At 43.9% G+C, this 27897-nt stretch overlaps 1 protein-coding gene and 1 non-coding gene across 3 annotated transcripts; both read left to right on the forward strand.

The window, feature by feature from the left end:
- The first annotated feature begins 11966 nt into the window (after window positions 1-11966).
- Window positions 11967-25930, forward strand: LOC112230265 (elongation factor 2). 2 transcript variants are annotated; one of them, XM_024396523.2, is made up of 13 exons: window positions 11967-12106; window positions 16991-17205; window positions 17313-17494; window positions 17751-17962; window positions 18171-18349; window positions 19516-19621; window positions 19920-20172; window positions 20270-20465; window positions 20659-21025; window positions 22551-22904; window positions 23090-23272; window positions 23543-23675; window positions 25578-25930. In XM_024396523.2, the coding sequence occupies exons 1-13, from the start codon at window positions 12104-12106 to the stop codon at window positions 25769-25771; spliced, it is 2577 nt and encodes an 858-aa protein (XP_024252291.1). In that variant the 5' UTR covers window positions 11967-12103; the 3' UTR covers window positions 25772-25930. The 2 variants fall into 2 exon arrangements, with proteins under 2 accessions (XP_024252291.1, XP_024252362.1); XM_024396594.2 differs by lacking the exons at window positions 11967-12106; window positions 16991-17205 and adding an exon at window positions 17603-17652 and having other exon boundaries at window positions 17353-17494.
- Window positions 19750-19818, forward strand: LOC112261941. The gene has a single exon (XR_002955252.1). It is a non-coding gene; the product is annotated as a small nucleolar RNA SNORD37 (small nucleolar RNA).
- Window positions 25931-27897: the final 1967 nt, after the last annotated feature.

Here is a 27897-nt window from a genome sequence, read left to right on the forward strand (position 1 = left end):
GCCATCATGGAAATGCGCTCTTGCCGAAATCTTAGCAAGACTCCTATAAGCGTGTTTACCAGGTCAGGGCCTTGAAGGAGTTCACTGTTATGAGATGTATCTTTATAGGATGATGAACAGTCAAACACCACTCGTATCGTTCCTTTGCGCTTATGGTGAACACCATGGTGTGGTATGTACCATACCTTGCCTTTCTGAGGAGCTGTTCTTGTGGTACCTTCTCGGCGTAACCTTTTGTTATCATCTCTTCCATGAAGCCTTTGTACTCTGCAGGGTAACCTTTGTCCTTCTTGAACTTCCTGATAATATTTAGAGCCCGCTGCTTTGCCATATCACGATTGTTTGGCAGGACTACATCTTTGTTGCGAAAGGGCAACGGTAAGTAGTAGTGATGGTCTTTGAGGGTTATGGAGCTTGATACGATCTCCATAAACCTACGATCCTCAGCTGACATCTCACTTTTCTCTTCATACTCTTTTTCAGGGAAGTCATGGTTGTACTGATTTACAAGAAGAACCCCCAGGTCGGCCATTGAGATACGATTGGCCATCACCGTAGGATGCCCAGATTCTTCTGCCATGGTACAATTGTTAAGAGGACCGTTCATCACCCATCCAAAGAGGGTTTTCACTGCATACGGTCGGTTGCCTTGGCTATTTATGATTTGCCAGGGTTCCATTGCCTTTGGAGCATTTACGCCAATCAGGAGTTCGATGTCGGCATCAATTTCCTTCAACTGAACCTCTTTCAGGTATGGCCACCTTTTGAGATCTTTCTGAGTGGGAATATTCTCTCTAGTCACTGGGATCTTATTTTGGGTGTAGACCTTTGGTAATGCAAGAAATGTTGCCTTCCACATTGCCAATCTCTAATCCAGATATCTCATAGCTCTTGGTAGGACTCTCCTGCCCCATTGTCCGTAGCAGAATTTCAGTCTCACTGCGTTTAGCTTGCAACTGCCTCATGAGTCTCTCTGTAAAAAATGTTGCTGAGCTACCAGAATCAAGAAATGCATAGGTTAACGCAGACTTGCTTCCATTTGCCATCTTTACTTGAACTGGCACAATTGCAAGTGCACAATCTGTACCGGCCCCGGTATCTTCACCAGCTTCCAGTGAAACAAGAGCACTGCTGACAGTCTCCTCCCGCTTTACTGCTACACCACTCGTATCTGCCTTCACAGATCTAAATCTCTCTCTTCCTTCAATGTGCAGGATAGTGGGGTGCTTTCTTTGACATTTCTGACAGGTCATCCTTCTTTTACATTCCTTTGCTTAAGTGTCCTCTCATCAAACAGCCAAAACAAAGGCCTTTTGATCTCAGAAATTCAACCTTGGCTTCGTGTGGCTGTGCCTTCACCTGTTGGCAGTCGACCAAGAAATGCTCACCAGCGCAAAATACACATGAGATACTGGGAGCATCAGAAGGTTATGTGCCTGGTTTCTTGACTTTGAATGTTTGTTCTTTTAGGAGGTTTTTCAGGGTCACAATCTGCCACTACAGCTACTGCAGTGGCAAAGCTGCTTCCCCTACTCTTGGACTTGAACTGCTGTTTAAAGTCAGCTTCTGTTTTTGTTTTTAAAAACCCTTTTTGTTGGTCAGGGGATCTTGAATATCTCCGTACAACGGATCCTGCAGTATTTTGGCCTGTTTTTTCATGAAGATCACAAGGTCACTGAACTTCTCTCTAAAATATCACATGCCGTAGACCTCCATTTTTCCCTTAGTTTGTAGGGAAGTTTTGACATGATCAACTTAATTTTGAAGGTAAGATTAAGCTCTTCCATGTTCTGTAGGTCTTGCATAGTGTCACAGCAAGCTCTAAGATAGAGTGCATAGCCACCCAGTCCCTTTCCATCATCCGGTTTGATGTTTGTCCAGTTCCAAGCTTTTTCCATGTAAGCAGTGGTGACTTTGATTTCATTGCCAAAGTGTTCCTTTAACAACCTCTTAGCCTCTGCATAGCCTCTTCTGGCTTCCATATGCTGACAACTACGGACCAGATCCTTGGGCCGACCAGAGGTGTACTGTTCCAGGTAATAGAGCCTATCCTGGTGACTGCTTGTCTTATCTTCTATACCATGCTAAAATGCACGCATAGCCCAAAGTTTAGAGGATCACCGTCAAACATAGGTATCTCCCTAACAGGGAGTGTGGCCTATTTGTGCTGTAGTACAACGAGGTCAGCAATTTCATTCTGCCTTTGCATGACAGTAGAGAGGTTATCGTGGCTGGTATTATGGCTGATACCCGCAGTGTTGATTCTGTGTTGATTGCTAGACCTTGATGTTGGCTGCTGAAGTGTGTGGTTTATGACTGTTTTCTGAATAGGTTTTGATGGCTTTGTGGTCGGTTTTTGTAAAACTCTTTGTAGTGGGGTCTTTGGAACTGCATCTAATGCAACGAACTCAACAGGTGATGGTTCAGGTTCCTCATAGACCTCGGGTTCCTGGTTCTCAAAATAAGAGTTTCCTTCCATCTTCTTGGCTTAGAAAATGGGCTACCACAGAATGGGATTGAGAAGTTGACTCAACACTCTCCAGGACCTTCAGTTTGGCATTATATGCTGCTATGTCCATTTCCAGTGCCATTTCTTCCATCCTAACATTCAGTTGAGCTTTCTGTTGTTCCAGTTGAGCTTTCTGTTGTTCCAGTTGAGCTTTCTGTTGTTCCAGTTGAGCTTTCTCCAGTTCCAATGCATGCTTGTCCTGTAATGATGCTTGGCGAGCTAGTAGAGCTGCTCGTTCTGCCTCAGCTTTTAGGCGTGCAGAGGACAATGAGGAAGCAGTCTTAGAATACTTTGTTTTACTTGATGTTTTTGACACATTGGAAATGTTGTCGTGTGGTTCAATGAGCATTTGTGGCTCAACTTCAGTTTTTTTCCCATATTTCCACCTCTTTCAGGAAATGTTCATAAGTTCTCATTCTTGGTTGATAATAGTTAATGCTCTCCTGTTCCTCTTCTGTGACCAGCTCTAGCACCGAATCATGAGCATTCTTAAAGTTATTGAGAACAGCATCAAATGCTTCAAGACCCTCATTCACAGTTTCAATATTTCCTCCATCAAGACTTTTATTTCATTCATTTTGTGGGTACACACTCCAAGTTTGCCTCTCCAGGCTGCATAGAGTGAATTTAGATGCTCCTCTGCCCTATCCAGTGGAGTCTTATTTTGGATTTCATCCTCCATCATTCACTTTTAGTTCACTCAATTTATAATGACAGTTGTTGGTTTTTGATTGTTAAACATAATGCCCCTTTAGACCTCCTTTTAATGCTTTAAAACACAGTCCTCCAGTTCAGCAAATTGACCCATTTTGAATTGAACATGAGCAAGTTCGGCATTTTAGATCAGTTTGAAACATTTCATCCCAATTTAAGTTTTTTTCCTTTAATGAAGTTTAAAGAAGCAGTATCTTTAGATCCTTAAATTGCATTTGTTGCGTTGATGCATTGCATTTCCACGTTAGGCCAAATATTAGACATAAGATTAGGCTACATTGTGCGTAGGATCTCAGTGTTTCCCAAACTTAAAATTCTTAATTGTTTTCACAGCGCTGTGTTTTGAATTCCTTTCCCAAGTTTATCAAACATTCCAATTATAAGCACATTTGCGCTTCCATAATATGCATGATCAAACGATCGCACTGAACAGGGCAGCTCATTCTTTCGCAGTGGTTACTCACGGCCGGGCGAATTCTAGGAGTTCAAGTCCTTCCAAGCGAGCTGTCCTTATGGTCCGAATGCAATGACAAATAGAACAATATCCAGCGTGTGTCCGATCCCGGAGATTTCCTTCCGATAGTAATCCTTCATAGAGTTTTTTGACTTGATTGTAGTGGCTTCCTTTCCTCTTTACCATAGCCCCTGCCCAAGCCTGAAGCGGGGTTGTTTGGTACGCATACAGTCCACACTCAAGGTTTCCAAACGGCCAAACATTCAATGACATCCAGGGATATGGTGCAACAAAAATGTTTATTATTCTTATATATAACAAAGAAATTATTCTCCAATCAACTTAAAGCATAGAATACTTGATATGGAAAATACATAACATGACCTGTCTGTATGTATGTTCAAAAAACTATACCGCTCCCACATCTAGCAATCCTAACACACTTACCACAATACAATGAATGGGCAAGAGGGGGCCAAAAACTGAATTACACTAACAAATGAATATATCTCAATCAGGTAAACATAAATCATAAAGGTACGTACTTAATATTTCAGTATGTTCAGTCTTTTATACAAATATGTCCAAATCGGCTCTAACATCCTTCATTAGCAAACAATTCTGAGCTCATAAAAGTAATCAATGCACTATATGATAAGATGTATCCATTTGAAACAATCCCCATGAGAATGAAATACTGCTTCTATAACCTAATCATTATTTGTTCATACAAATAACTGATTTAAATCGATCAATTCATTCAAGTCTGACCAGAAAAAAAAACCTCAAAATCCCCCCAAAAAAAAGTTGTTCTTTCTGCATTTGGAAGGCTCCACCTGTTGTTATTACTGGGATTCAGTTGGGCTTATGACTAAGGCCTAGGACTGCAGCATAGGCATAAATCAATAACAAACAACCCATGGGGATATTTTGATGTGTTCTCTTTTCTAAAATACATTCAAACGTGTTCCCATTTTAGTTGCAATAAAGACAGATGCAAATATCCCAGACTGGAATGGTGACTCTGCATGGAAAATAGAAAAAGGAATGAACCGACACTCTCAGTGTTTTAATGTGCAAGACAATCTATTCAAATCTATCTATTCAATCTATTCTACTCACTTTGTCAAATTCTAAAACTGATTTGTCTGTTTCTGTTCTCAAAATATATATCAGAAGGCCTTATGAATGTCATTAAAAAGTTGATGGTAGATTATTTTGGCAAGGCTATTAGTCTAAACATCTCGATAGTGACAGAGCTATTTCTCCAACGTCTATATACTAATAAAGCACATACAGTAGAGAAGCTATGCACCATTTATTCATATTTCTCATAAAACAGATTACATTTCATTGTTCTCCTATCAGACACTATGTCTCTTCCGTCTCATGTGAGCTGTCAACGTATTCATTTTCTATTATGTCCAAAAAGCCTGACCCTTTATCTCTCCTTACTCATAGTATCACTTCCAATATCTGTCACTCTTTCCTTTCGTCTGTCACTGTCCTGCGAGCTGTGTCTTCAATTTGCAATTAGATCACTGCCAATAACCATGATGGTCTTCATATTGTGGCAGCATTACATAATCATTATTGCTCCTCTATCTGATGGGGAATGGGTCCAAAGGTTAAAACCCTGTTTTTAGCCTGCAAGTTACACTTGTACATTGTTACAACATCTGAAAAGCAATATAGCTATGACTACTCTCAGACTCTGGGGCTTTGGGATTTACCCTCATGAATATAACCTGACGTAACCGGTCATTGCTCCTACAAGCTACAAGCAAACGTTTACGCGTTGTTTGTTTAAAGCATTCATCCAATTGCTACAATACAGTCTTTGCAAAAATGATTTTATTAAAAAAAATGAAGACAAGTAACTGAGTCAAAAGCAACTGTGAGTGTGAGTCTAAAGCAAGTGGATGTTAAATTGGCTGGATGTAAAGGACCGAACGACACTGTTAATGGAGCAGAAATGGATGATGAACGTTGAGCATCTGTTTGGTCCAAATGATACTTGAAAAAAAAGAGAGCATTTGCAGACTGAGTCAGAGCAGATTACTGGTTACTCTCTTGGTCACTCTGAATGGTTTTGAACAGTCTTGGTCTATGCACAATCATAATCAGTCTGCGTTCAACTTCTCGCCCAATCAGCAGGAATCAAATCAAATGTATTTATAAAGCCCTTCTTACATCAGCTGATATCTCAAAGTGCTGTACAGAAACCCAGCCTAAAACCCCAAACAGCAAGCAATGCAGGTGTAGAAGCACGGTGGCAAGGAAAAACTCCCTAGAAAGGCCGGAAGGAACCTAAAGAGGAACCAGGCTATGAGGGGTGGCCAGTCCTCTTCTGGCTGTGCCGGGTGGAGATTATAACAGAACATGGTCAAGATGTTCAAATGTTCATAGATGACCAGCAGGGTCAAATAATAATAATCACAGTGGTTGTCGAGGGTGCAACAGGTCAGCACCTCAGGAGTAAATGTCATTTGGCTTTTCATAGCCAATCATTCAGAGTATCTCTACCCCTCTTGCTGTCTCTAGAGAGTTGAAAACAGCAGGTCTGGGACAGGTAGCACATCCGGTGAACAGGTCAGGGTTCCATAGCCACAGGCAGAATAGTTGAAACTGGAGCAGCAGCACAAGCAGGTGAACTGAGGACAGCAAGGAGTCATCAGGCCAGGTAGTCCTGAGGATTGGTCCTAGGCCTCTTGGTCCTCCGAGAGAGAGAAAGAAAGAAAGAATTAGAGAGAGCATACTTAAATTCACACAGGACACCGGATAAGACAGGAGAAATACTCCAAATATAACAGACTGACACTAGCCCCCCAACACATAAACTACTGCAGCATAAATACTGGAGGCTGAGACAGGAGGGGTCGGGAGACACTGTGGCCCCGTCCGACGATATAACCCCACCCACTTTGCCAAAGCACAGCCCCCACACCACTAGAGGGATATCTTCAACCACCAACTTACCATCCTGAGACAAGGCCGAGTATAGCCCACAAAGATCTCCACCACTGCACAACCCAAGGGGGGGGCGCCAACCCAGACAGGAAGATCACGTCAGTGACTCAACCCACCCAAGTGACACACCCCTCCTAGGGACGGCATGGAAGAGCACCAGTAAGCCAGTGACTCAGCCCCTGAAATAGGGTTAGAGACAGAGAATCCCAGTGGAGAGAGGGGAACCGGCCAGGCAGAGACAGCAAGGGCAGTTCGTTACTCCAGTGCCTTTCCGTTCACCTTCACACTCCTGGGCCAGACTACACTCAATCATAGGACCTACTGAAGAGATGAATCTTCAATAAAGACTTAAAAGTTGAGACCGAGTCTGCGTCTCTCACATGGGTAGGCAGACAATTCCATAAAAATGGAGCTCTATAGGAGAAAGCCCTGCCTCCAGCTGTTTGCTTAGAAATTCTAGGGACAGTTAGGAGGCCTGCGTCTTGTGACCATCCAATACACAATGTGGAATTTCAATCACATACAATGTTTTGAATATCAGCGTGATGCACGCCTCATCATATTGACCAGATGTCTCCATCTCAGTGGAAGTAAATCTAAAAGTATTCAAAAGTTTGTCTGGATTTAGGCTGTTTTAAAATAAAATAAACTATTTTTTTACATTATAGAATAAGAGTGAAACCATGAAAAAACAGATATGGAATCATGTAATAACCAAAAAGGTGTTAAACAATTTCAAATATATTTTATATTTGAGATTCTTCAAAGTAGCCACCCTTTGCCTTGATGACAGCGTTGCACACTCTTGGCATTCTCTCAACCAGCTTCATGAGGTAGTCACCTGGAATGCTTTTTCAACAATCTTGAAGGAGTTCCCACATATGCTGAGCACTTGTTGGCTGCTTTTCCTTCACTCTGCCTTGCAACTCATCCCAAACCATCTCAATTGGGTTGAGGTCGGGTGACTGTGGATGCCAAGTCATTTGATGCAGCACTTCATCACTCTCCTTCTTGGTCAAATAGCCCTTACACAGCCTGGAGGTTTGTTTTGGGTCATTGTCCTGTTGAAAAACAAATAATAGTCCCACTAAGCGCAAACCAGATGGGATGGCGAATCTCTGCAGAATGATGTGGTAGCCATGCTGGTTAAGTGTGCCTTGAATTCTACATAAATCACTGACAGTGTCACCAGCAAAGCACCCCCACACCATCACACCTCATCCTCCATGCTTCACGGTGGGAACCACACATGCGGAGATCATCCGTTCACCAACTATGCGTCTCACAAAGACACGGCGGTTGGAACCAAAAATCTCAAATTTGGACTCATCAGACCATGGGACAGATTTCCACCGGCATATGTCCATTGCTCTTGTTTCTTGGACCAAGCAAGTCTCTTCTTCTTATTAGTGTCCTTGAGTAGTGGTTTCTTTGTAGCAATTCAACCACGAAGGCCTGATTCATGCAGTCTCCTCTGAACAGTTTATGTCTGTTACTTGAACTGTGTAGCATTTACTTGGGCTGCAATCTGAGGTGCAATTAATTCCTGATTCCTGATTTCTGTAACTCTAATGAACTTACCCTCTGCAGCATAGGTAACTCTGGGTCTTCCTTTTCTGTGGCGGTCCTCATGAAAGCCAGTTTCATGATAGCCCTTGATGGTTTTTGTGACTGCAATTGAAGAAACTTTCAAAGTTCTTGAAATTTTCCAGATGGACTGACCTTCATGTCTTAAAATAATGATGGACTCTCATTTCTCTTTGCTTTTCTTGCCATAATATGGACTTGGTATTTTACCTATCTTCTGTATACCAACCCTGCCTTGTCACAACACAACTGATTGGCTCAAACGCATTAAGAAGGAAAGAAATTTTACAAATTAACTTTTAACAAGGCACACCTATTATTTGAAATGCTTTCCAGGTGACTATCTCATTAAGCTGGTTGAGAGAATGCCAAGAGTGTGCAAAGCTGTCATCAAGGCAAAGGGTGGCTACTTTGAAGAATCTCAAATATAAAATCTATTTTGATTTGTTTAACACTTTTTTTGCATGATTCCATATGTTTTATTTCATAGTGTTGATGTCTTCACTAGTATTCTACAATGTAGAAAATAAAAAAGAAAGAAAGAAAAACCCTTGAATGAGTAGGCGTGTCCAAACTTTTGACTGGTATTGTATGTCAAGCTCCTTAAACAGCCCTATAATGGCCTTTTGGGTATGGAACAGGACATTCTGTTGTATAAATCTATGTTTTACTGTACTATCTTTAGGTAATACCTTCGGTAACACCAGTGTTTTATGGCACTTCAGGTTGAGCGTTAGAATGTAGTTGGAACTCACTAGTGATGCAGGAGGTCTGAACTCAGCACAGAGGCACCACCTGCTGGATGACTTGAACAAGTGACGTAGCAACTGGCCGACCTTCACTGTGGGAGTGGAATATTAACAAGACATTGTTTGAATTAAAGCAAAGCCATTTTTTCCATCGCTTTCACACACTGTTTTATGGCACTTCAGGTTGAGAGTTAGAATGTAGTTGGAACTCGCTAGTGATGCAGAATGAGGTCTGAACTCAGCAAAGAGGCACCACCTGCTGGATGACTTGACCAATTAACGTGACAACTGGCAGACCTTGACAGTGGGAGTGCAATAATAACAAGACATTGTTTGAATTAAAGCTACGACATTTTTCCATAGCTTTTTCCATAGCTTTCACTTTACATGGGATATTTCATCAAATTCAAATTGTGTACTCTAATCTATCGCTTCCCTTTTATCTGCATTAGAGCTACCCTAACATGCTGGCCTCAATGCAAAATGAATGGGAAAGATATTTGATTTGAATCCAATCTAAATATTTTTGTTTGTGATTGAGGTCAAAACAAATAGAAGTGCATTTTCTTTGGGTATAATTTACATGGATTCACGGCCTGCAACGAAAACATGCGGTCTCTCCTTCACCGCAGCCGAAGTGAGTAAGACATTTAAACGTGTTAACCCTCGCAAGGCTGCAGGCCCAGACGGCATCCCCAGCCGCGCCCTCAGAGCATGCGCAGACCAGCTGGCCGGTGTGTTTACGGACATATTCAACCAATCCCTATACCAGTCTGCTGTTCCCACATGCTTCAAGAGGGCCACCATTGTTCCTGTTCCCAAGAAAGCTAAGGTAACTGAGCTAAACGACTACCGCCCCGTAGCACTCACATCCGTCATCATGAAGTGCTTTGAGAAACTAGTCAAGGACCATATCACCTCCACCCTACCTGACACCCTTGACCCACTCCAATTTGCTTACCGCCCAAATAGGTCCACAGACGATGCAATCTCAACCACACTGCACACTGCCCTAACCCATCTGGACAAGAGGAATACCTATGTGAGAATGCTGTTCATCGACTACAGCTCGGCATTCAACACCATAGTACCCTCCAAGCTCGTCATCAAGCTCGAGACCCTGGGTCTCGACCCCGCCCTGTGCAACTGGGTACTGGACTTCCTGACGGGCCGCCCCAGGTGGTGAGGGTAGGCAACAACATCTCCTCCCCGCTGATCCTCAACACTGGGGCCCCACAAGGGTGCGTTCTGAGCCCTCTCCTGTACTCCCTGTTCACCCACGACTGCGTGGCCACGCACGCCTCCAACTCAATCATCAAGTTTGCGGACGACACAACAGTGGTAGGCTTGATTACCAACAACGACGAGACGGCCTACAGGGAGGAGGTGAGGGCCCTCGGAGTGTGGTGTCAGGAAAATAACCTCACACTCAACGTCAACAAAACTAAGGAGATGATTGTGGACTTCAGGAAACAGCAGAGGGAACACCCCCCCATCCACATCGATGGAACAGTAGTGGAGAGGGTAGCAAGTTTTAAGTTCCTCGTCATTCACATCACAGACAAACTGAATTGGTCCACTCACACAGACAGCATCGTGAGGAAGGCGCAGCAGCGCCTCTTCAACCTCAGGAGGCTGAAGAAATTCGGCTTGTCACCAAAAGCACTCACAAACTTCTACAGATGCACAATCGAGAGCATCCTGGTGGGCTGTATCACCGCCTGGTATGGCAACTGCACCGCCCTCAACCGTAAGGCTCTCCAGAGGGTAGTGAGGTCTGCACAACGCATCACCGGGGGCAAACTACCTGCCCTCCAGGACACCTACACCACCCGATGCTACAGGAAGGCCATAAAGATCATCAAGGACATCAACCACCCGAGCCACTGCCTGTTCACCCCGCTGTCATCCAGAAGGCGAGGTCAGTACAGGTGCATCAAAGCTGGGACCGAGAGACTGGAAAACAGCTTCTATCTCAAGGCCATCAGACTGTTAAACAGCCACCACTAACATTGAGTGGCTACTGCCAACACACTGTCAATGACACTGACTCTACTCCAGCCACTTTAATCATGGGAATTGATGGGAAATGATGTAAATATATCACTAGCCACTTTAAACAATGCTACCTTATATAATGTTACTTACCCTACATTATTCATCTCATATGCATACGTAGATACTGTACTCTATATCATCGACTGCATCCTTATGTAATACATGTATCACTAGCCACTTTAACTATGCCACTTGGTTTACATACTCATCTCATATGTATATACTGTACTCGATATCATCTACTGTATCTTGCCTATGCTGCTCTGTACCATCACTCATTCATATATCCTTATGTACATATTCTTTATCCCCTTACACTGTGTATAAGACAGTAGTTTTTTTTTTGGAATTGTTAGTTAGATTACTTGTTCGTTATTACTGCATTGTCGGAACTAGAAGCACAAGCATTTCGCTACACTCGCATTAACATCTGCTAACCATGTGTATGTGACAAATAAAATTTGATTTGATTTGGATAAACATACTTGAGATTCCACTACACCTATAAGATACTGCCGAACTGCTCAAGTATATATTGCTAAAGTAACTGTAGTTCAACAATTTCTGAAGTTCTGACTACAAGGTCAGGTCAGACCAACCATCCGTCAGATGGCACTGTTATTCGTTTCACGTCATAAACGGCTGGTTTGGCTAGTCAGGTAGGGCGAGGGAAGATGTGTGCAGTGAAACGTCTATTGTTGTACCTGGGTGTGGCACGTAAGGAACCCTCTAGCGATGACTGTTTGACGTTAATTCAGCCTAATTTCGTAGAAGTATAATTATTCGTCAATGCTTGTAGGCCATTGCCCACCAGTGTAAAATGCTACACATGGTCATCAGAGAAAGTGTTTGTTTCTTCTGTCACAAAATGCCAAAACAACGCACGTCTCTGTCTTGGTAGACTGCTCGTCAAGACTTTGCGTCCTTACGCAGCACGTGAGCAGTATAAAAGCGTGACTGTTGACGTAAACATTCTCTTCCCTGCCTATGCCCTCGAGAGGTGGGCAGTGTAAAATTTCGTGACTCTTTTTCCACGAAGCGAATCCTTAACCATCCGTCAAAATGGTGAGTTGGATAAGTATTTCCGTTTTGGGAATAGTAGTATAGTATAATCATGTGTTCTTCTACTTCAGTCATAACATTAAAGTGTAAAATGTCTTACACTAAGGAGATAGATGGTATGTGGTTACTTGGGCTTTGAACAAAATGGCACCCAATTTGTGTGAACAGACCTCTTTCTGCACAGTAGTGCAGACACCCAAATGGTCCCAACTATGCCAGTTTTCCCCCTGTTTGATGATGCCCCATGCCAGAGGCCACCTTTACCTGTAATGTCCTTTTAAAATGAGGTTCTAGCATGAACGAAGTGCCGGTCAGTGGCTTTGAACCCTTAGCGGTCGATTGTCATGTCTTGCACTTCTAGTATTGGTCCCATATCCAGTGACTCAAACGTTAAGAGGTAACGCTGTATGTGTTACGTTTACAAATTGTTTGTCCGACGTTTGCTTGTTAACTGGCCAAGCGTTCGTTTATTAACCTATGTTCAGGATGCCGGCATGTCATAAAAGCTAGCTGTGTGTGTATACGTGGCCTATTCAGGCTGCGCTGTCAAAGCGTCGTCTCTTGGCAGTAATTCATGTCTTGTGTTTTTATAACCTTTATTTAACTAGGCAAGTCAGTTTAAGAACACATTCTTATTTACAATGACGGTCTACCCTTAATGGCTATGCTCTCGAGTTTAAATCTGTTCGGTTTACTATTCAGAAACAGCTGGTGTTTTGTCTATATGACTCGCTATCCCGCTACTTGGTGGTATTAAATGGCAGCCAGGTGTAATAAGCTGACGTTTATATTTTTCTGCCGATTGCATCGAGGCCTACTTTTGTCTGATCGTTCACCGGTTACGTAGATTTCTAAGGTATAAACTGGGTCGTCGAGCCCTGAATGCTGATTGGCTGACAGCCGCGGTATATCAACAGATTGGGTGGGGTACTCAATTGTGATACTTGTGTGAAAGTAAAGATACCTTATATAAAATTACTAAAGTTAATTTAACCCAATAAAATACTACTTGAGAAAGTCTAAAGGTATCAGAGTTTGAATGTACCTAAGTGCAGTGGTGGAAGAAATACTAAATTGTCATACTTGAGGGAAAGTAAACGCTATACAAAAATGTGCTTATATTTAGCAGACCAGGGGCACACAACACACATACATAATTTATAAAGGCAGCATTTCTGTTTAGTGAGTCCACCAGATCTGAGGCAGTAGGGATGACCAGGGACATTATCTTGATACGTGGATGAATTTGGCCTTTTTCCTGTACTGCTAAGCATTCAAATTGTGACTAGTACTTTTTGCTGTCAGGTAAAATGTATGGAGTAAAGTACATAATTTACTTTAGGAATGTAGTGAAGTTAAAGTAGTCCAAAATATAAATGGTAAAGTACAGATACCCCAAAACTACTTAAGTAGTTCTTTAAAGCATTTTTACTTAGGTACTTTACACCACTGTATATCAGACCGAATACCATGGGTATGACAACATTTATTTTTACTGGTCTAATTATGTTGGTTACCTCGGGTTTGTGATATGGCCAATATACCACGGCCATGGGCTGTGTCCAGGCACTCTGCGTTTTGTCATGCATAACAAACAGCCCATACTGTGGTATATTGGCCATATACCACATCACCTCAGGCCTAATTGCTTAATTAACTTAGTAGCACACTCGAGAGCCAACTTTTGTGATGGCTAGTCAAATTTTCCACCCGGTGCACCTTGCCAACCTATACGCACCATTTAAGGCAGTTTACTGTTTTTGGTTGCCTAGCATTGAATGATTTAAAGCATGAAGTTGGCCAATAAAGCTCTGTCAGCTAACCGGCGAGTATACTCATTACTGTCTGCATGCCCAGGCCCCAGTGCATCAGCTTGCAGTGCGTCATATCTGTTCTAATGGTACTGCATTCAACGGTTTATAGCCATGCAGAATCAGCCATTCTCATATCTTTTGTTAGACCTCCCTACATAATGGGTTTATACAATGGGTGGGTCTAATCCTGAATGCTGATTGGTTAAAACCACAATGTAGCCGGTGTCTATTCCACAAGTTACCACCTGCTAAATCAATGACTTTAAAAAGGCCTATTTACTGTTCCATATCAGCCCAGCCAGGCAATTTATAAACATGATCTCCACTATAAAAAGCGTCTAGACATTCTCTCATTTCTTTTGGACTAACATTTTTTTCACCCGTGGAAATTTGTATAAACCTGTTTCAATAATCAAATTTGATCTCCAGGTGTCTCATAGTAATGAACGTGTCGGGATGAGACAGGCAGGCAGCGTTTCCCAGCCAGTCAATCACGAATCAGCTGTCATCATTTTTATGGAAATGTACAACTAAATGTAAAAACATAAAATGAAATTAAGTGCTAGTTTGCACTCTTTCCAGCTTGTTTGAAGTGATTGTTAGCTGTGTTGACTAGCTTTTCTGAACTGATTTCGCAGGCGAAAGCCTGAAATCAAATCAGGAAGTGACTCGTGTTTTGAAAGCTCTGCGTCCCTATTGAGCAGTGAATGGGCTATCAACCAGATTCCTTTTTCTACGTATTCCCCAAGGTGTCTACAGCATTTTGACGTAGTTTCACGCCTTTATGTTGAAGAATGAGTGTAAGTGACTACATTGCGTAAGTGTCCGGCTGAGGGCTCTCAGAGTAATTCTTGCGTAATAGACAGAGGTAGCTATTTTTCCTCCCGGTCTTACTGAAAATACAGCTGTCCCGGGTTGATATATTATCGAATAAATATATTAAAAAACACCTTGAGGGTTGATTATAAAACACGTTTGCCATGTTTCTATCAATATTATGGAGCTAATTTTAAATATTTTTCGCCGTTGTCGTGACCTCAATTTCCGGTCGAATTCTCAGCTAAACGTGAAGAACTAACGGAGTTATTTCGGCTACAAAAATATATATTTTTGGAAAAAAGGAACATTTGCTATCTAACTGGGTGTCTCGTGAGTGAAAACATCCGAAGCTCATCAAAGGTAAACTATTTAATTTGATTGCTTTTCTGATTTTCGTTACCAGGTTGCCTGCTGCTAGCTAGGCATAATGCTATGCTATCGATAAACTTACACAAATGCTTGTCTTGCTTTGGCTGTAAAGCATAATTTCAAAATCTGAGATGACAAGGTGATTAACAAAAGGCTAAACTGTTTCACTGTATTTCATCAATATTTTCTAGGAAACATTTGTCCGTTGCGTTATGCTAATTAATGTACTTGATGACAACGCTCCGGGATGGGTAGAGCCAAGAGGTTTTAAACATTCATGAAAATACAATTGACCTTACATCGTTTAAAAGCTTAGCTTCTTGTTAATCCAGCCGCTTTGTCAGATTTCAAAGGCTTTACGGCGAAGGCATACCATGCGATTATTTTAAGACAGCATCCCGCATACAATAGCTTTACAAACATTTTCCAAACAAGCAGAGGCGTCACGAAAGTCAGAAATGACGATAAAATAAATCACTTACCTTTGAAGCTCTTCCTGTTTGCAATCCCAAGGGTCCCAGCTACATAACAAACGGTCCTTTTGTTTGATAAAGTCCTTTATATCCCAGAAAAGTCAGTTTAGTTGGCGCGCTTGAGTCCGTAATCCACTGGTTTCCCTTGTTCAAAATGCATACAAATGAATCCTGAATGTTACCAATAGACTTCGTCCAAACAAGTCAAACAACATTTCAAATCGTTCCACAGGTACCCTGATATGTAAATAAACCATCAAATTTAAGACGGAGAATAGTATGTTCATTACCGGAGATAAATAACTCAGTGGGCACTGTCATCCACGCACGCCACAATACTACAGCCAAAATGGGAGCCACTTAGAAAAACTACATTCTGGCTCATTCTTTCAAAAAACTAACCGGAAACTCTTTCTAAAGACTGACATCTACTGGAAGCCCTAGGAACTGCAATCTGGGAGGTATTCCGTTGATATTCCCATAGACAGCCATTTCAATGAGTGAGTTCAAAAAATGTATTTTCCGTATGGATTCTCCTTGGGTTTTCGCCTGCCATATCAGTTCTGTTATACTCAGACATTATATTAACAGTTTGGTAACTTTAGAATGTTTTCTATCCAATACTACCAATTATATACATATCCTAGCTTCTGGGCCTGAGTACCAGGCAGTTTACTTTGGGCACCTCAGTCATCCAAACTTCCAAATACTGCCCCCTAGCCCGACGAAGTTAAGGCAGTTATTCAGTTAAATATTACATGCCATTACATTTTCATAACTCTTTCACAACACAGTACCCACTACAACACAGTGTGCACTACTCGACTACCAGGCCTATTACAGTAGGCCTGCTGCGTGCAGCAGAAACTGAGCATATATTTTCCACAATCCTGTCCAATGATACTCCTCTCTTAGTAGGGTCTGCTCTGATCAACATTTTGGGAGTTGAGACATTAAAAGGGTTAAAGGGTTAATTGTTACAAAGGTTAATTTCTCTATTACAGTAACATACTATTTTGGTGTCCATATGACTGATTTTTATGTTGGATCAAACCTCAAATGTAAATAGTGTGTTGAAACTGCTTGTTAACTGCTTGTTAAAGGGGACGAGACAAAATAAACACACATAAAAACGGAGAGAGAAATGAACCTTTGACTTTTGTGATACAGGCATTTGGAACATTGCGTAAAACGTACATTTGAAATAATTTTATATAGCCCGGCCCTAGGTTGTAGCCATCAAATGTATTAGCAAACTTATTTCATTTCAAACTTCACATTTCCCAAGTATAGTCTACTTGTCTCAATGAGCGATGTTAGCAAAATGCCTGTGGTAAGTGATCGGTATGGTTGACGTCTAATTTTCAGTTTATCATCACAGCTCTACATTAATAATCCCCCCCTCTCTGTAGGTGAACTTTACCGTAGACCAAATCCGTGCCATCATGGACAAGAAGTCCAACATCCGTAACATGTCTGTGATTGCGCACGTCGACCATGGTAAGTCCACCCTGACAGACTCACTGGTGTCGAAGGCTGGTATCATCGCAGGATCCCGTGCTGGAGAGACCCGTTTCACCGACACACGAAAGGACGAGCAGGAGCGCTGCATTACCATCAAGTCAACGTGAGTGTCCCCCTGGCCGATTGCCTATTAACATTTCTTCTGACTGGGCAGAAGTAGGAGAGGTTTTGGCTGGCAGTTGAGTGGACTAACACTTTCTTCCACTGCAGTGCCATCTCCATGTACTACGAACTCTCTGAGAATGACATGGCCTTCATCAAGCAGTGCAAAGATGGCGTTGGGTTTCTCATCAACCTGATTGACTCTCCAGGCCACGTTGACTTCTCCTCTGAGGTCACAGCCGCTCTCCGTGTCACTGATGGAGCCCTGGTTGTTGTGGACTGCGTGTCAGGTAAGGACGTCTTTCGCCCTAGTTATGTCGGACACGATCATGCTTTCATTTCTGTAAAAAATGATGGCATGTTCTATACTTTTTGAACAAGTATTTCTTTATTTTCAGACATCTGTCATACAGGATGTCATATTGATGCTAGGTTCCATGATTACGAGGTATATTATAAAAAGGAGTAGGAGTCAGTCAACAAACCAATCCATTTGTTCTCAACATTTTCTTAGCTCACTATCTGCTCTTGTCCATCCCTGCCCAGGTGTGTGTGTGCAGACAGAGACTGTGCTCAGGCAGGCCATTGCTGAGCGTATCAAGCCCGTGCTGATGATGAACAAGATGGACCGGGCCCTACTGGAGCTGCAGCTGGAGCCAGAAGATCTGTTCCAGACCTTCCAGCGCATCGTGGAGAATGTCAACGTGATCATTGCCACTTACGGAGAGGATGAGAGTGGTCCCATGGGCGCTATCATGGTAAGCTACTTATGTTGGCTGTACGATGCCTTGTCAGAAATTGTTGACAATTCACCTGTGAAATTGTGGCATTGTTCCAGTTCTGTTTTGCACCTGATGACAAAACTGCGGTTTACATGAATATTGAAAGTGTTTCTCTGGAAATGGAGTTCTAGTTTCTTGGCTTGGTATCAACCCTGCCCTAGTAGTAATAACTATTCTCTTACAGATTGACCCGGTCATTGGAACTGTTGGCTTTGGGTCGGGACTCCACGGATGGGCCTTCACCCTGAAGCAGTTTGCTGAAATGTACGTGATGAAGTTTGCTGCCAAGGGTGATGCACAACTAGGACCTGCAGAGCGCTGCAAGAAGGTGGAGGACATGATGAAGAAGCTGTGGGGTGAAAGGTGAGGGACCAGTCACTGTCAACCTTGTAATCATCTGCCACATTTTCCTGAACTAGCTCCTGCCAGATTGCCTGGTACATGTCAAGCCTTGTCAGTTTGCAGTGTAGTTAACCTCTCTAGTGGGTGTGGGACGCTACCGCCCCACCTGGCCAACATTCAGTGAAATTGCAGTGTGCCAAATTCAAAAACAAATACTCATTGTAAAAATTGATGAAACATGCAGGTGTTATACATGGGTTTAAAGATTAACTTCTTGTTAATCCAACCACGGTGTCAGATTTCAAAAAGACTTTCCGGCAAAAGCAAACCATGCGATTTATCTGAGAACAGCGCCCAGCAGACAAATCATTACAAACAGTTAGCAGACAAAAAGAGGAGTAACAAAAGTCAGAAATAGCGTTAAAATGTATCACTTATCTTTGATCTTCATATGGTTGCACTCCGAAGACTCCATGTTACACCTGTTTGTTTTGTTCGATAAAGTCCCTCTTTATATTCAAAAACCTCTGTTTTGTTGGTGTGTTTTGTTCAGTAATACATTGGAACAAAGAGCAGTCACAACAGACAGACGAAAAATCAATAAAGTACCATAAAAGTTCATAGAAACATGTCAAACGATGTTTAATCAATCCTCGTGGTGTTTTTGTCATGAATAATCAATCATATTTCAACCGGACAAAAGCTTCGTCAATAGAAAAGGAGAAACCAGAAAGGAGCGCTCCCGGTCACGCGCTGGACTCGTGTCTGGAAATTTCCATTGTCCGCTCATTGAAAGTGCTGTTTATCCCCAATTTTTCAGAGTAAAAGCCTGAAACAATCCATAAAGACGGGCCACATGTTGTGGAAGGCATAGAGATCGTGAACTGCGTCTTAAGTCTTTGTATGGTGCATAGGCTTTCAATGGAAAAGAGACGTTTCAAAATAATAGCACTTCCTGGATGGAGTTCAGGTTTTCGCCTGCCATATCTGTTATGTAATACTCAGACATTATTTTAACAGTTTTGGAAACTTTAAGCGTGTTCTATCCAAAACTACCAATATATGCATATCCTAGCTTCTGGACCTGACTGGCAGGCAGTTTACTTTGGGCACGCTTTTCATCCAAAATTCAGAATGCTTCCCCCTACCCTAGTGAGGTTAAATGGTGATATTTTTTTCCCCTTCAGGTTTTTCGACCCAGCCACTGGCAAGTTCAGCAAGTCTGCCAACGGACCTGATGGAAAGAAGCTCCCCCGTACCTTCTCTCAGCTCGTCCTAGACCCCATCTTCAAGGTGAGTGGAGACATGACTTTAACAATGTTTAGCATTAGGTCAGGTGAGGGGATACATACTAGCCATGTACTGATAAGATCTGACCAGGAAAGTGCATTTCGTATTGTGCCTTTTAGCGCTTCATGCCTATGAATGATGACTTAATACATTCTTCACTTTGACCTGATTGTCCAGTGATGTTAAACTGCAGTCTGACGCATGGCAAAGGCAATTCTATAGTTACCTCTCCCCATATGAGCCATCTGTATTTTATTGTATGGTCCACCCATTTTACGTTTAACTGCTGTTTCTGCTATAGGTGTTTGACGCCATCATGAACTTCAAGAAGGAGGAGACGGCCAAGTTGATAGAGAAGCTGGACATCAAGCTGGACAATGAGGACAAGGAGAAGGAGGGCAAGCCCTTGCTGAAGGCTGTGATGCGTCGCTGGCTGCCAGCCGGAGAGGCCCTGCTCCAGATGATCACCATCCACCTGCCCTCCCCCGTCACGGCCCAGAAGTACCGTTGTGAGCTGCTCTATGAAGGACCTGGTGACGATGAAGCTGCCATGGGTAAGACTACAACCGCTCTTCTTTCCTTCATCTGCACTCATCTGGAAACATGGATAGTACCATATACCGGTCTGTTAACGCAACTGTCTCCTCTAAGGTATCAAGAACTGCGACCCCAAGGCTCCCTTGATGATGTACATCTCCAAGATGGTGCCCACCACCGACAAGGGTCGCTTCTACGCCTTTGGCCGAGTCTTCTCTGGCTGCGTGTCTTCCGGCCAAAAGGTGCGCATTATGGGACCAAACTTCACCCCTGGAAAGAAAGAGGACCTCTACCTCAAACCAATTCAGAGGTTGGTACTCTGGAACGCTACACTTCTAATGGCTATACTTTGTAATTTGTCTCTCGCAATCCATGAAAACAGTGTAAATCTGTGACCATCCCGTAAGCACAAGGCGCATGCATGGGAGTAGCACATTTTAAATGCTGTATAAGCTCTTGCCCAGTATTGAACAGTTGACTGACTCTCCCCTGTTCCTCATTAGGACCATTCTGATGATGGGACGTTACATTGAACCCATCGAGGACGTGCCATGCGGGAACATTGTTGGTCTGGTTGGAGTAGACCAGTACCTGGTGAAGACCGGGACCATCACTACCTTCGAGCAGGCCCACAACATGAGGGTGATGAAATTCAGCGTCAGCCCTGTGGTGAGAGTGGCTGTGGAGGCCAAGAACCCTGCTGACCTACCTAAGTTGGTGGAGGGCCTGAAGCGTCTAGCCAAGTCTGACCCCATGGTGCAGTGTATTATCGAGGAGTCTGGAGAGCACATTATCGCTGGAGCCGGTGAGCTGCATCTGGAGATCTGCCTCAAGGATCTGGAGGAGGACCATGCCTGCATTCCACTGAAGGTACACTAGTCCTCCATGCCTTGTTACATGTAGGGCTTTCACATGATCCCTTCTAAACTCAGCAAAAAAAGAAATGTCCCTTTTCAGGACCCTGTCTCTCAAAGATAATTTTTAATGATCCAAATAACTTCACAGATCTTCATTGTAAAGGGGTGAAACACTTTCCCATGCTTGTTCAACGAACCATAAACATTTAATGAACATGCAACTGTGGAACGGTCGTTAAAACACTACCAGCTTAGACGGTAGGCAATTAAGGTCACAGTTAGGAAAACTTAGGACACTAAAGAGGCCTTTCTACTGCTACTGACCCAGGGTCCCTGCTCATCTACATGAACATGCCTTAGCCTTGCTGCAAGGAGGCATGAGGACTGCAGATGTGGCCAGGACAATAAATGGCAATGTCTGTACTGTGAGAGCCTAAGACAGCGCTACAGGGAGACGGGATGGACAGCTGATCGTCCTCGCAGTGGCAGACATGTAACAACACCTGCACAGGATCGGTACATCTGAACATCATACCTGCGGGACAGGTACAGGATGGCAACAACAACTGCCCGAGTTACACCAGGAACGCACAATCCCTCCATCAGTGCTCCGACTGTCCGTAATAGGCTGAGAGAGGCTGGACTGAGGGCTTGTAAGGCAGGTCCTAACCAGATGTCGCCTATGGGCACAAACCCACCGTCGCTGGACCAGACAGGTCTGGCAAAAAGTGCTCTTCACTGACGAGTCGAGGTTTTGTCTCACCAGGCGTGATGATGGGATTCACGTTTATCGTCGAAGGAATGAGCGTTACACAGAAGCCTGTACTCTGGAGCAGGATCGATTTGGAGGTGGAGGGTCCGTCATGGTCTGGGGCAGTGTGTCACATCATTGGGCTGAGCTTGTTGTCATTGCAGGCAATCGCAACACTGTGCATTACAGGGAAGACTACCTCCTCCCTCATGTGGTACCCTTCCTGCAGGCTCATCCTGACATGACCCTCCAGCATGACATCGCCACCAGCCATACTGCTTGTTCTGTGCGTGATTTCCTGCAAGGCAAAAATGTCAGTTCTGCCATGGCCAGCAACGAGCCCGGATCTCAATCCCATTGAGCACGTCTGGGACCTGTTGGATCGGAGGGTGGGGGCTAGGGCCATTCCCCCCCAAAAATGTCCGGGAACTTGCAGGTGCCTTGGTGGAAGAGTGGGGTAACATCTCACAGCAAGAACTGGCAAATATGGTGCTGTCCATGAGGAGGAGATGCACTGCAGTACTTAATGCAGCTGGTGGCCACACCAGATACTGACTGTTTTGACTTGATTATTCCATTTGTTAGTCACATGTCTGTGGAACTTGTTCAGTTTGTCAGTTGTTGAATCTTATATTCATACAAATATTTACACGTTTGCTGAAAATAAACGCTGTTGACAGTGAGGATGTTTCTTTTTTTGCTGAGTTTACAATGGTTTTACGTTACAGGCAGTGTTATCCTACTGATGTATTTAATAATTAAACACCCCCTCCACTCTCCCACATAGAAATCCGACCCGGTGGTTTCTTACAGGGAGACTGTGTCTGAGGAGTCTGACCAGATGTGCCTGTCCAAGTCCCCCAACAAACACAACCGTCTGTACATGAAAGCCCGTCCCTTCCCCGACGGCCTGGCTGAGGACATCGAAAAGGGTGACGTCAGTGCCAGACAGGAACTGAAGGTCCGTGCCCGTTTCCTGGCCGACAAGTACGAGTGGGATGTGTCTGAGGCCCGTAAGATCTGGTGCTTTGGCCCCGACGGTACCGGCCCCAACCTGCTGATGGACGTGACCAAGGGAGTCCAGTACCTGAACGAGATCAAGGACAGCGTGGTGGCTGGCTTCCAGTGGGCTGTCAAGGAGGTAAGCAAGACTCATGGATGTAATTTTTACTACTTTGTTGGTCACTTTAAAACAAGCATACCATCATTCAAGGAGGCACAATTATGTGTTGGAATACGCCACGGGTAGTTTTCTGAGAATGTAGATTTGTCACGCAAACTGAAGTGCTTGTATCAATACCTTAAACATTAATATTTTGTTTCCAGGGTGCCTTGTGCGAGGAGAATATGCGTGCTGTCCGCTTTGACGTCCACGATGTGACCCTCCACACAGATGCTATCCACCGGGGTGGTGGTCAGATCATTCCCACAGCCCGCAGAGTGCTGTATGCATGCCAGCTTACAGCTCAGCCAAGACTCATGGAGCCTGTCTACCTGGTGGAGATTCAGGTATGCCTACAATTGACAATTAAAATGTTTCATTAAATGTTTGGTTTCAACAAGGACTATGTCTGATGTGAAATCATGCACCACACTGAACAAGTGATGGCTAAATCCATAAAACACAATACGATACTTGACTAGAAATTAGCTCATATCCAGGATAATGGAAGTTGACTAGAAAAATGCTATATCCTTGAACAGCATAGCTTTCTTGGACAGGTTGGTGTTAACCATCGAATTCAATGGTGTTAACCTTGTTTTCCCCTCTCCCTGCAGTGTCCTGAGCAGGTGGTGGGAGGCATCTATGGTGTGCTGAACAGGAAGCGCGGTCACGTTTTCGAGGAGTCCCAGGTCATGGGGACCCCCATGTTCATCGTCAAGGCTTACCTGCCTGTCAACGAGTCCTTCGGTGAGTGACCCACCAAGTGCAGTCCACTTTTCCCTTATCTGATATGCACTTATCAGGGCTAGACAATTCCCTGAGTTGTAGTAAATGTGTATTGTATAAAACACATTTCAAATCAAATTTTATTTGTCACATACACATGGTTAGCAGATGTTAATGCGAGTGTAGCGAAATGCTTGTGCTTCTAGTTCCGACAATGCAGTAATAACCAACAAGTAATCTAACTAACAATTCCAAAACTACTGTCTTATACACAGTGTAAGGGGATAAAGAATATCTACATAAGGATATATGAATGAGTGATGGTACAGAGCAGCTTAGGCAAGATACAGTAGATGGTATCGAGTACAGTATATACATATGAGATGAGTATGTAAACAAAGTGGCATAGTTAAAGTGGCTAGTGATACATGTATTACATAAGGATGCAGTCGATGATATAGAGTACAGTATATACGTATGCATATGAGATGAATAATGTAGGGTAAGTAACATTATATAAGGTAGCATTGTTTAAAGTGGCTAGTAATATATTTACATTTCCCATCAATTCCCATGATTAAAGTGGCTGGAGTAGAGTCAGTGTCATTGACAGTGTGTTGGCAGTAGCCACTCAATGTTAGTGGTGGCTGTTTAACAGTCTGATGGCCTTGAGATAGAAGCTGTTTTTCAGTCTCTCGGTCCCAGCTTTGATGCACCTGTACTGACCTCGCCTTCTGGATGATAGCGGGGTGAACAGGCAGTGGCTCGGGTGGTTGATGTCCTTGATGATCTTTATGGCCTTCCTGTAGCATCGGGTGGTGTAGGTGTCCTGGAGGGCAGGTAGTTTGCCCCCGGTGATGCGTTGTGCAGACCTCACTACCCTCTGGAGAGCCTTCCGGTTGTGGGCGGAGCAGTTGCCGTACCAGGCGGTGATACAGCCCGCCAGGGTGCTCTCGATTGTGCATCTGGAAGTTTGTGTGCTTTTGGTGACAAGCCAAATTTCTTCAGTCTCCTGAGGTTGAAGCGGCGCTGCTGCGCCTTCTTCACGATGCTGTCTGTGTGAGTGGACCAATTCAGTTTGTCTGTGTGTATGCCGAGGAACTTAACTTGCTACCCTCTCCACTACTGTTCCATCGGTGTGGATAGGGGGGTGTTCCCTCTGCTGTTTCCTGAAGTCCACAATCATCTCCTTAGTTTTGTTGACGTTGAGTGAGGTTTTTCCTGACACCACACTCCGAGGGCACTCACCTCCTCCCTGTAGGCCGTCTCGTCGTTGTTGGTAATCAAGCCTACCACTGTTGTGTCGTCCGCAAACTTGATGATTTGAGTTGGAGGCGTGCTTGGCCACGCAGTCGTGGGTGAACAGGGCGTACAGGAGAGGGCTCAGAACGCACCCTTGTGGGGCCCCAGTGTTGAGGATCAGCGGGGAGGAGATGTTGTTGCCTACCCTCACCACCTGGGGGCGGCCCGTCAGGAAGTCCAGTACCCAGTTGCACAGGGCGGGGTCGAGACCCAGGGTCTCGAGCTTGATGACGAGCTTGGAGGGTACTATGGTGTTGAATGCCGAGCTGTAGTCGATGAACAGCATTCTCACATAGGTATTCCTCTTGTCCAGATGGGTTAGGGCAGTGTGGTTGAGATTGCATCGTCTGTGGACCTATTTGGGCGGTAAGCAAATTGGAGTGGGTCTAGGGTGTCAAGTAGGGTGGAGGTGATATGGTCCTTAACTAGTCTCTCAAAGCACTTCATGATGACGGAAGTGAGTGCTACGGGGCGGTAGTCGTTTAGCTCAGTTACCTTAGCTTTCTTGGGAACAGGAACAATGGTGGCCCTCTTGAAGCATGTGGGAACAGCAGACTGGTATAGGGATTGATTGAATATGTCCGTAAATGATATATGCTAATACCTGTGTTCCTTCTCAAGGTTTCACAGCAGACCTGCGTTCCAACACCGGTGGCCAGGCCTTCCCCCAGTGTGTGTTTGACCACTGGCAGATCCTCCAGGGAGATCCCCAGGACGCATCCACCAAGATTTCCCAGATTGTGGCTGACACACGTAAACGCAAGGGGCTCAAGGAGGGAATTCCTGCATTGGATAACTACCTGGACAAATTGTAAAAGGCTACCCTCTCATTCCCCCCCACCCCAACACTGAGACCAGAACTGTACAGATCACCATGGGCACAAACATTTTCCATAAGGAAAGCAAAGACTTTATCAAGATAAACAATTAGGAAGAATTGTAAACATAAATTGAATAAAAATTGAAAATATAAACTGGTTCGACATTCTTTGGAGAGGGTTGTAGGACCGGACATTTGTGTGCGGACTGCCGTTGCGATTACTGTTAACGCAGGTGGATCAATATATACACGTTTCATACACTTGAGTATACAAAACATGAAGAACACCCACTCTTTCCAGGTGAAAACTATGATCCCTTATTGATGACACTTAATAATCGACTTCAATTTGGGCTCCCAAGTGGCGCAGCGGTCTAAGGCACTGCATCTCAGTGCTAGAGGCGTGAATACAGACCCTGGTTCCATTCCAGGCTGTATTACAGCCGGCCGTGTTTGGGAGTCCCATAGGGCTGTGCACAATTTGCCAGGGTAGGCCGTCATTGTAAATAAGAATTTGTTCTTAACTGACTTGCCTGGTTAAATAATTGGTGTAGATGAATGGGGAGAAGACTAGTTAAAGAATGATTTTAAGTCTTGAGATATGGGTAAGACAAAATATATAACTGCCTTTGAAAGGAGTGTGGTAATTCCAGGTGCACTGGTTTATCAAGAATTGCAGCGCTGCTGGGTTTTTCCATAAGTTACGTGTGTCAAGAATGGTCCACCATCTAAAGGACATCAGCCAACTTGAAAACTGGAAGTGTTAGTCCACATGGACCAGCATCCCTGTGGAAAGCTTTCCACATCTTGTAGTCATTCCCTGATAATTGAGTGTTCTGAAGGTGTGGGGTGCACAACTCAAAATTAGGAAGACGTTCCTAAATGTTTGGTATACTACACTGAACAAAAATATAAAAGCAACATACAGTTAAATATTTTGCTGAGTTATAGTTCCTATAATATCAGTCTACTTTAAATAAATGAATTAGTCCTTAATCTATGGATTTCACATGACTGGGAATATCGATATGCATCCGTCGTTCAGATACCTTTTTTAAAATAAAGGCAAGAGTGGATCAGAAAACAAGTCAGTATCTGGTGTGCCCATTTGCCTCATGCAGCTTGACATCTCAATCATGAACACTTGACAGTTGCTACGCGTGATGTATTGTCTCTACCTTGCTTTTGTGCTGTTGTCTGCCCAATATTTGTACCATATTGTTTCTATCATGTGTTAGGTCTCTTTATGTGGTGTCTGTGTTTTGTCCTATATATAAATGTTTATTTTCCTATGCATAGACATGCTCTGTTTTCAGAACCATGGACAGCTTCCCCCTAAACCAAGGTTCTGGAATGATCAACCAGTGCTTTAGTTTCGTTTTACATGGCAGTCGATATGAATAGACTGCTCAAAAAAATGAAGGGAACACTTAAACAACACAACGTAACTCCAAGTCAATCACACTTCTGTGAAATCAAACTGTCCACTTAGGAAGCAACACTGATTGACAATGTCACATGCTGTTGTGCAAATGGAATAGACAACAGGTGGAAATTATAGGCAATTAGCAAGACACCCCCAATAAAGGAGTGGTTCTACAGGTGGGGACCACAGACAACTTCTCAATTCCTATGCTTCCTGGCTGATGTTTTGGTCACTTTTGAATGCTGGTGGTGCTTTCACTAGTGGTAGCATGAGACTACGACCCACACAAGTGGCTCAGGTAGTGCAGCTCATCCAGGATGGCACATCAATGCGAGCTGTGGCAAGAAGGTTTGCTGTGTCTGTCAGCGTAGTGTCCAGAGCATGGAGGCGCTATCAGGAGACGTGGGGGAGGCCGTAGGAGGGCAACAACCCAGCAGCAGGACCGCTACCTCCGCCTTTGTGCAAGGAGGAGCACTGCCAGAGCCCTGCAAAATGACCTCCAGCAGGCCACAAATGTGCAACAGACTCCATGAGGGTGGTATGAGTGCCCGACGTCCACAGGTGCTTACAGCCCAACACCGTGCAGGACGTTTGGCATTTGCCAGAGAACACCAAGATTGGCAAATTCGCCACTGGCGCCCTGTGCTCTTCACAGATGAAAGCAGGTTCACACTGAGCACATGTGACAGTCTGGA

This window comes from Oncorhynchus tshawytscha, linkage group LG01, assembly GCF_018296145.1.
Source record: "Oncorhynchus tshawytscha isolate Ot180627B linkage group LG01, Otsh_v2.0, whole genome shotgun sequence".
Taxonomy (NCBI): Eukaryota; Metazoa; Chordata; class Actinopteri; order Salmoniformes; family Salmonidae; genus Oncorhynchus; species Oncorhynchus tshawytscha.

Coding starts and splice junctions, on each gene's coding strand:
- LOC112230265 (XM_024396523.2), top strand. Junction 17,495..17,750: donor TGTTGTGGACTGCGTGTCAG/GTAAGGACGTCT, acceptor ATCCCTGCCCAG/GTGTGTGTGTGCAGACAGAG. Junction 20,466..20,658: donor TACCTCAAACCAATTCAGAG/GTTGGTACTCTG, acceptor GTTCCTCATTAG/GACCATTCTGATGATGGGAC.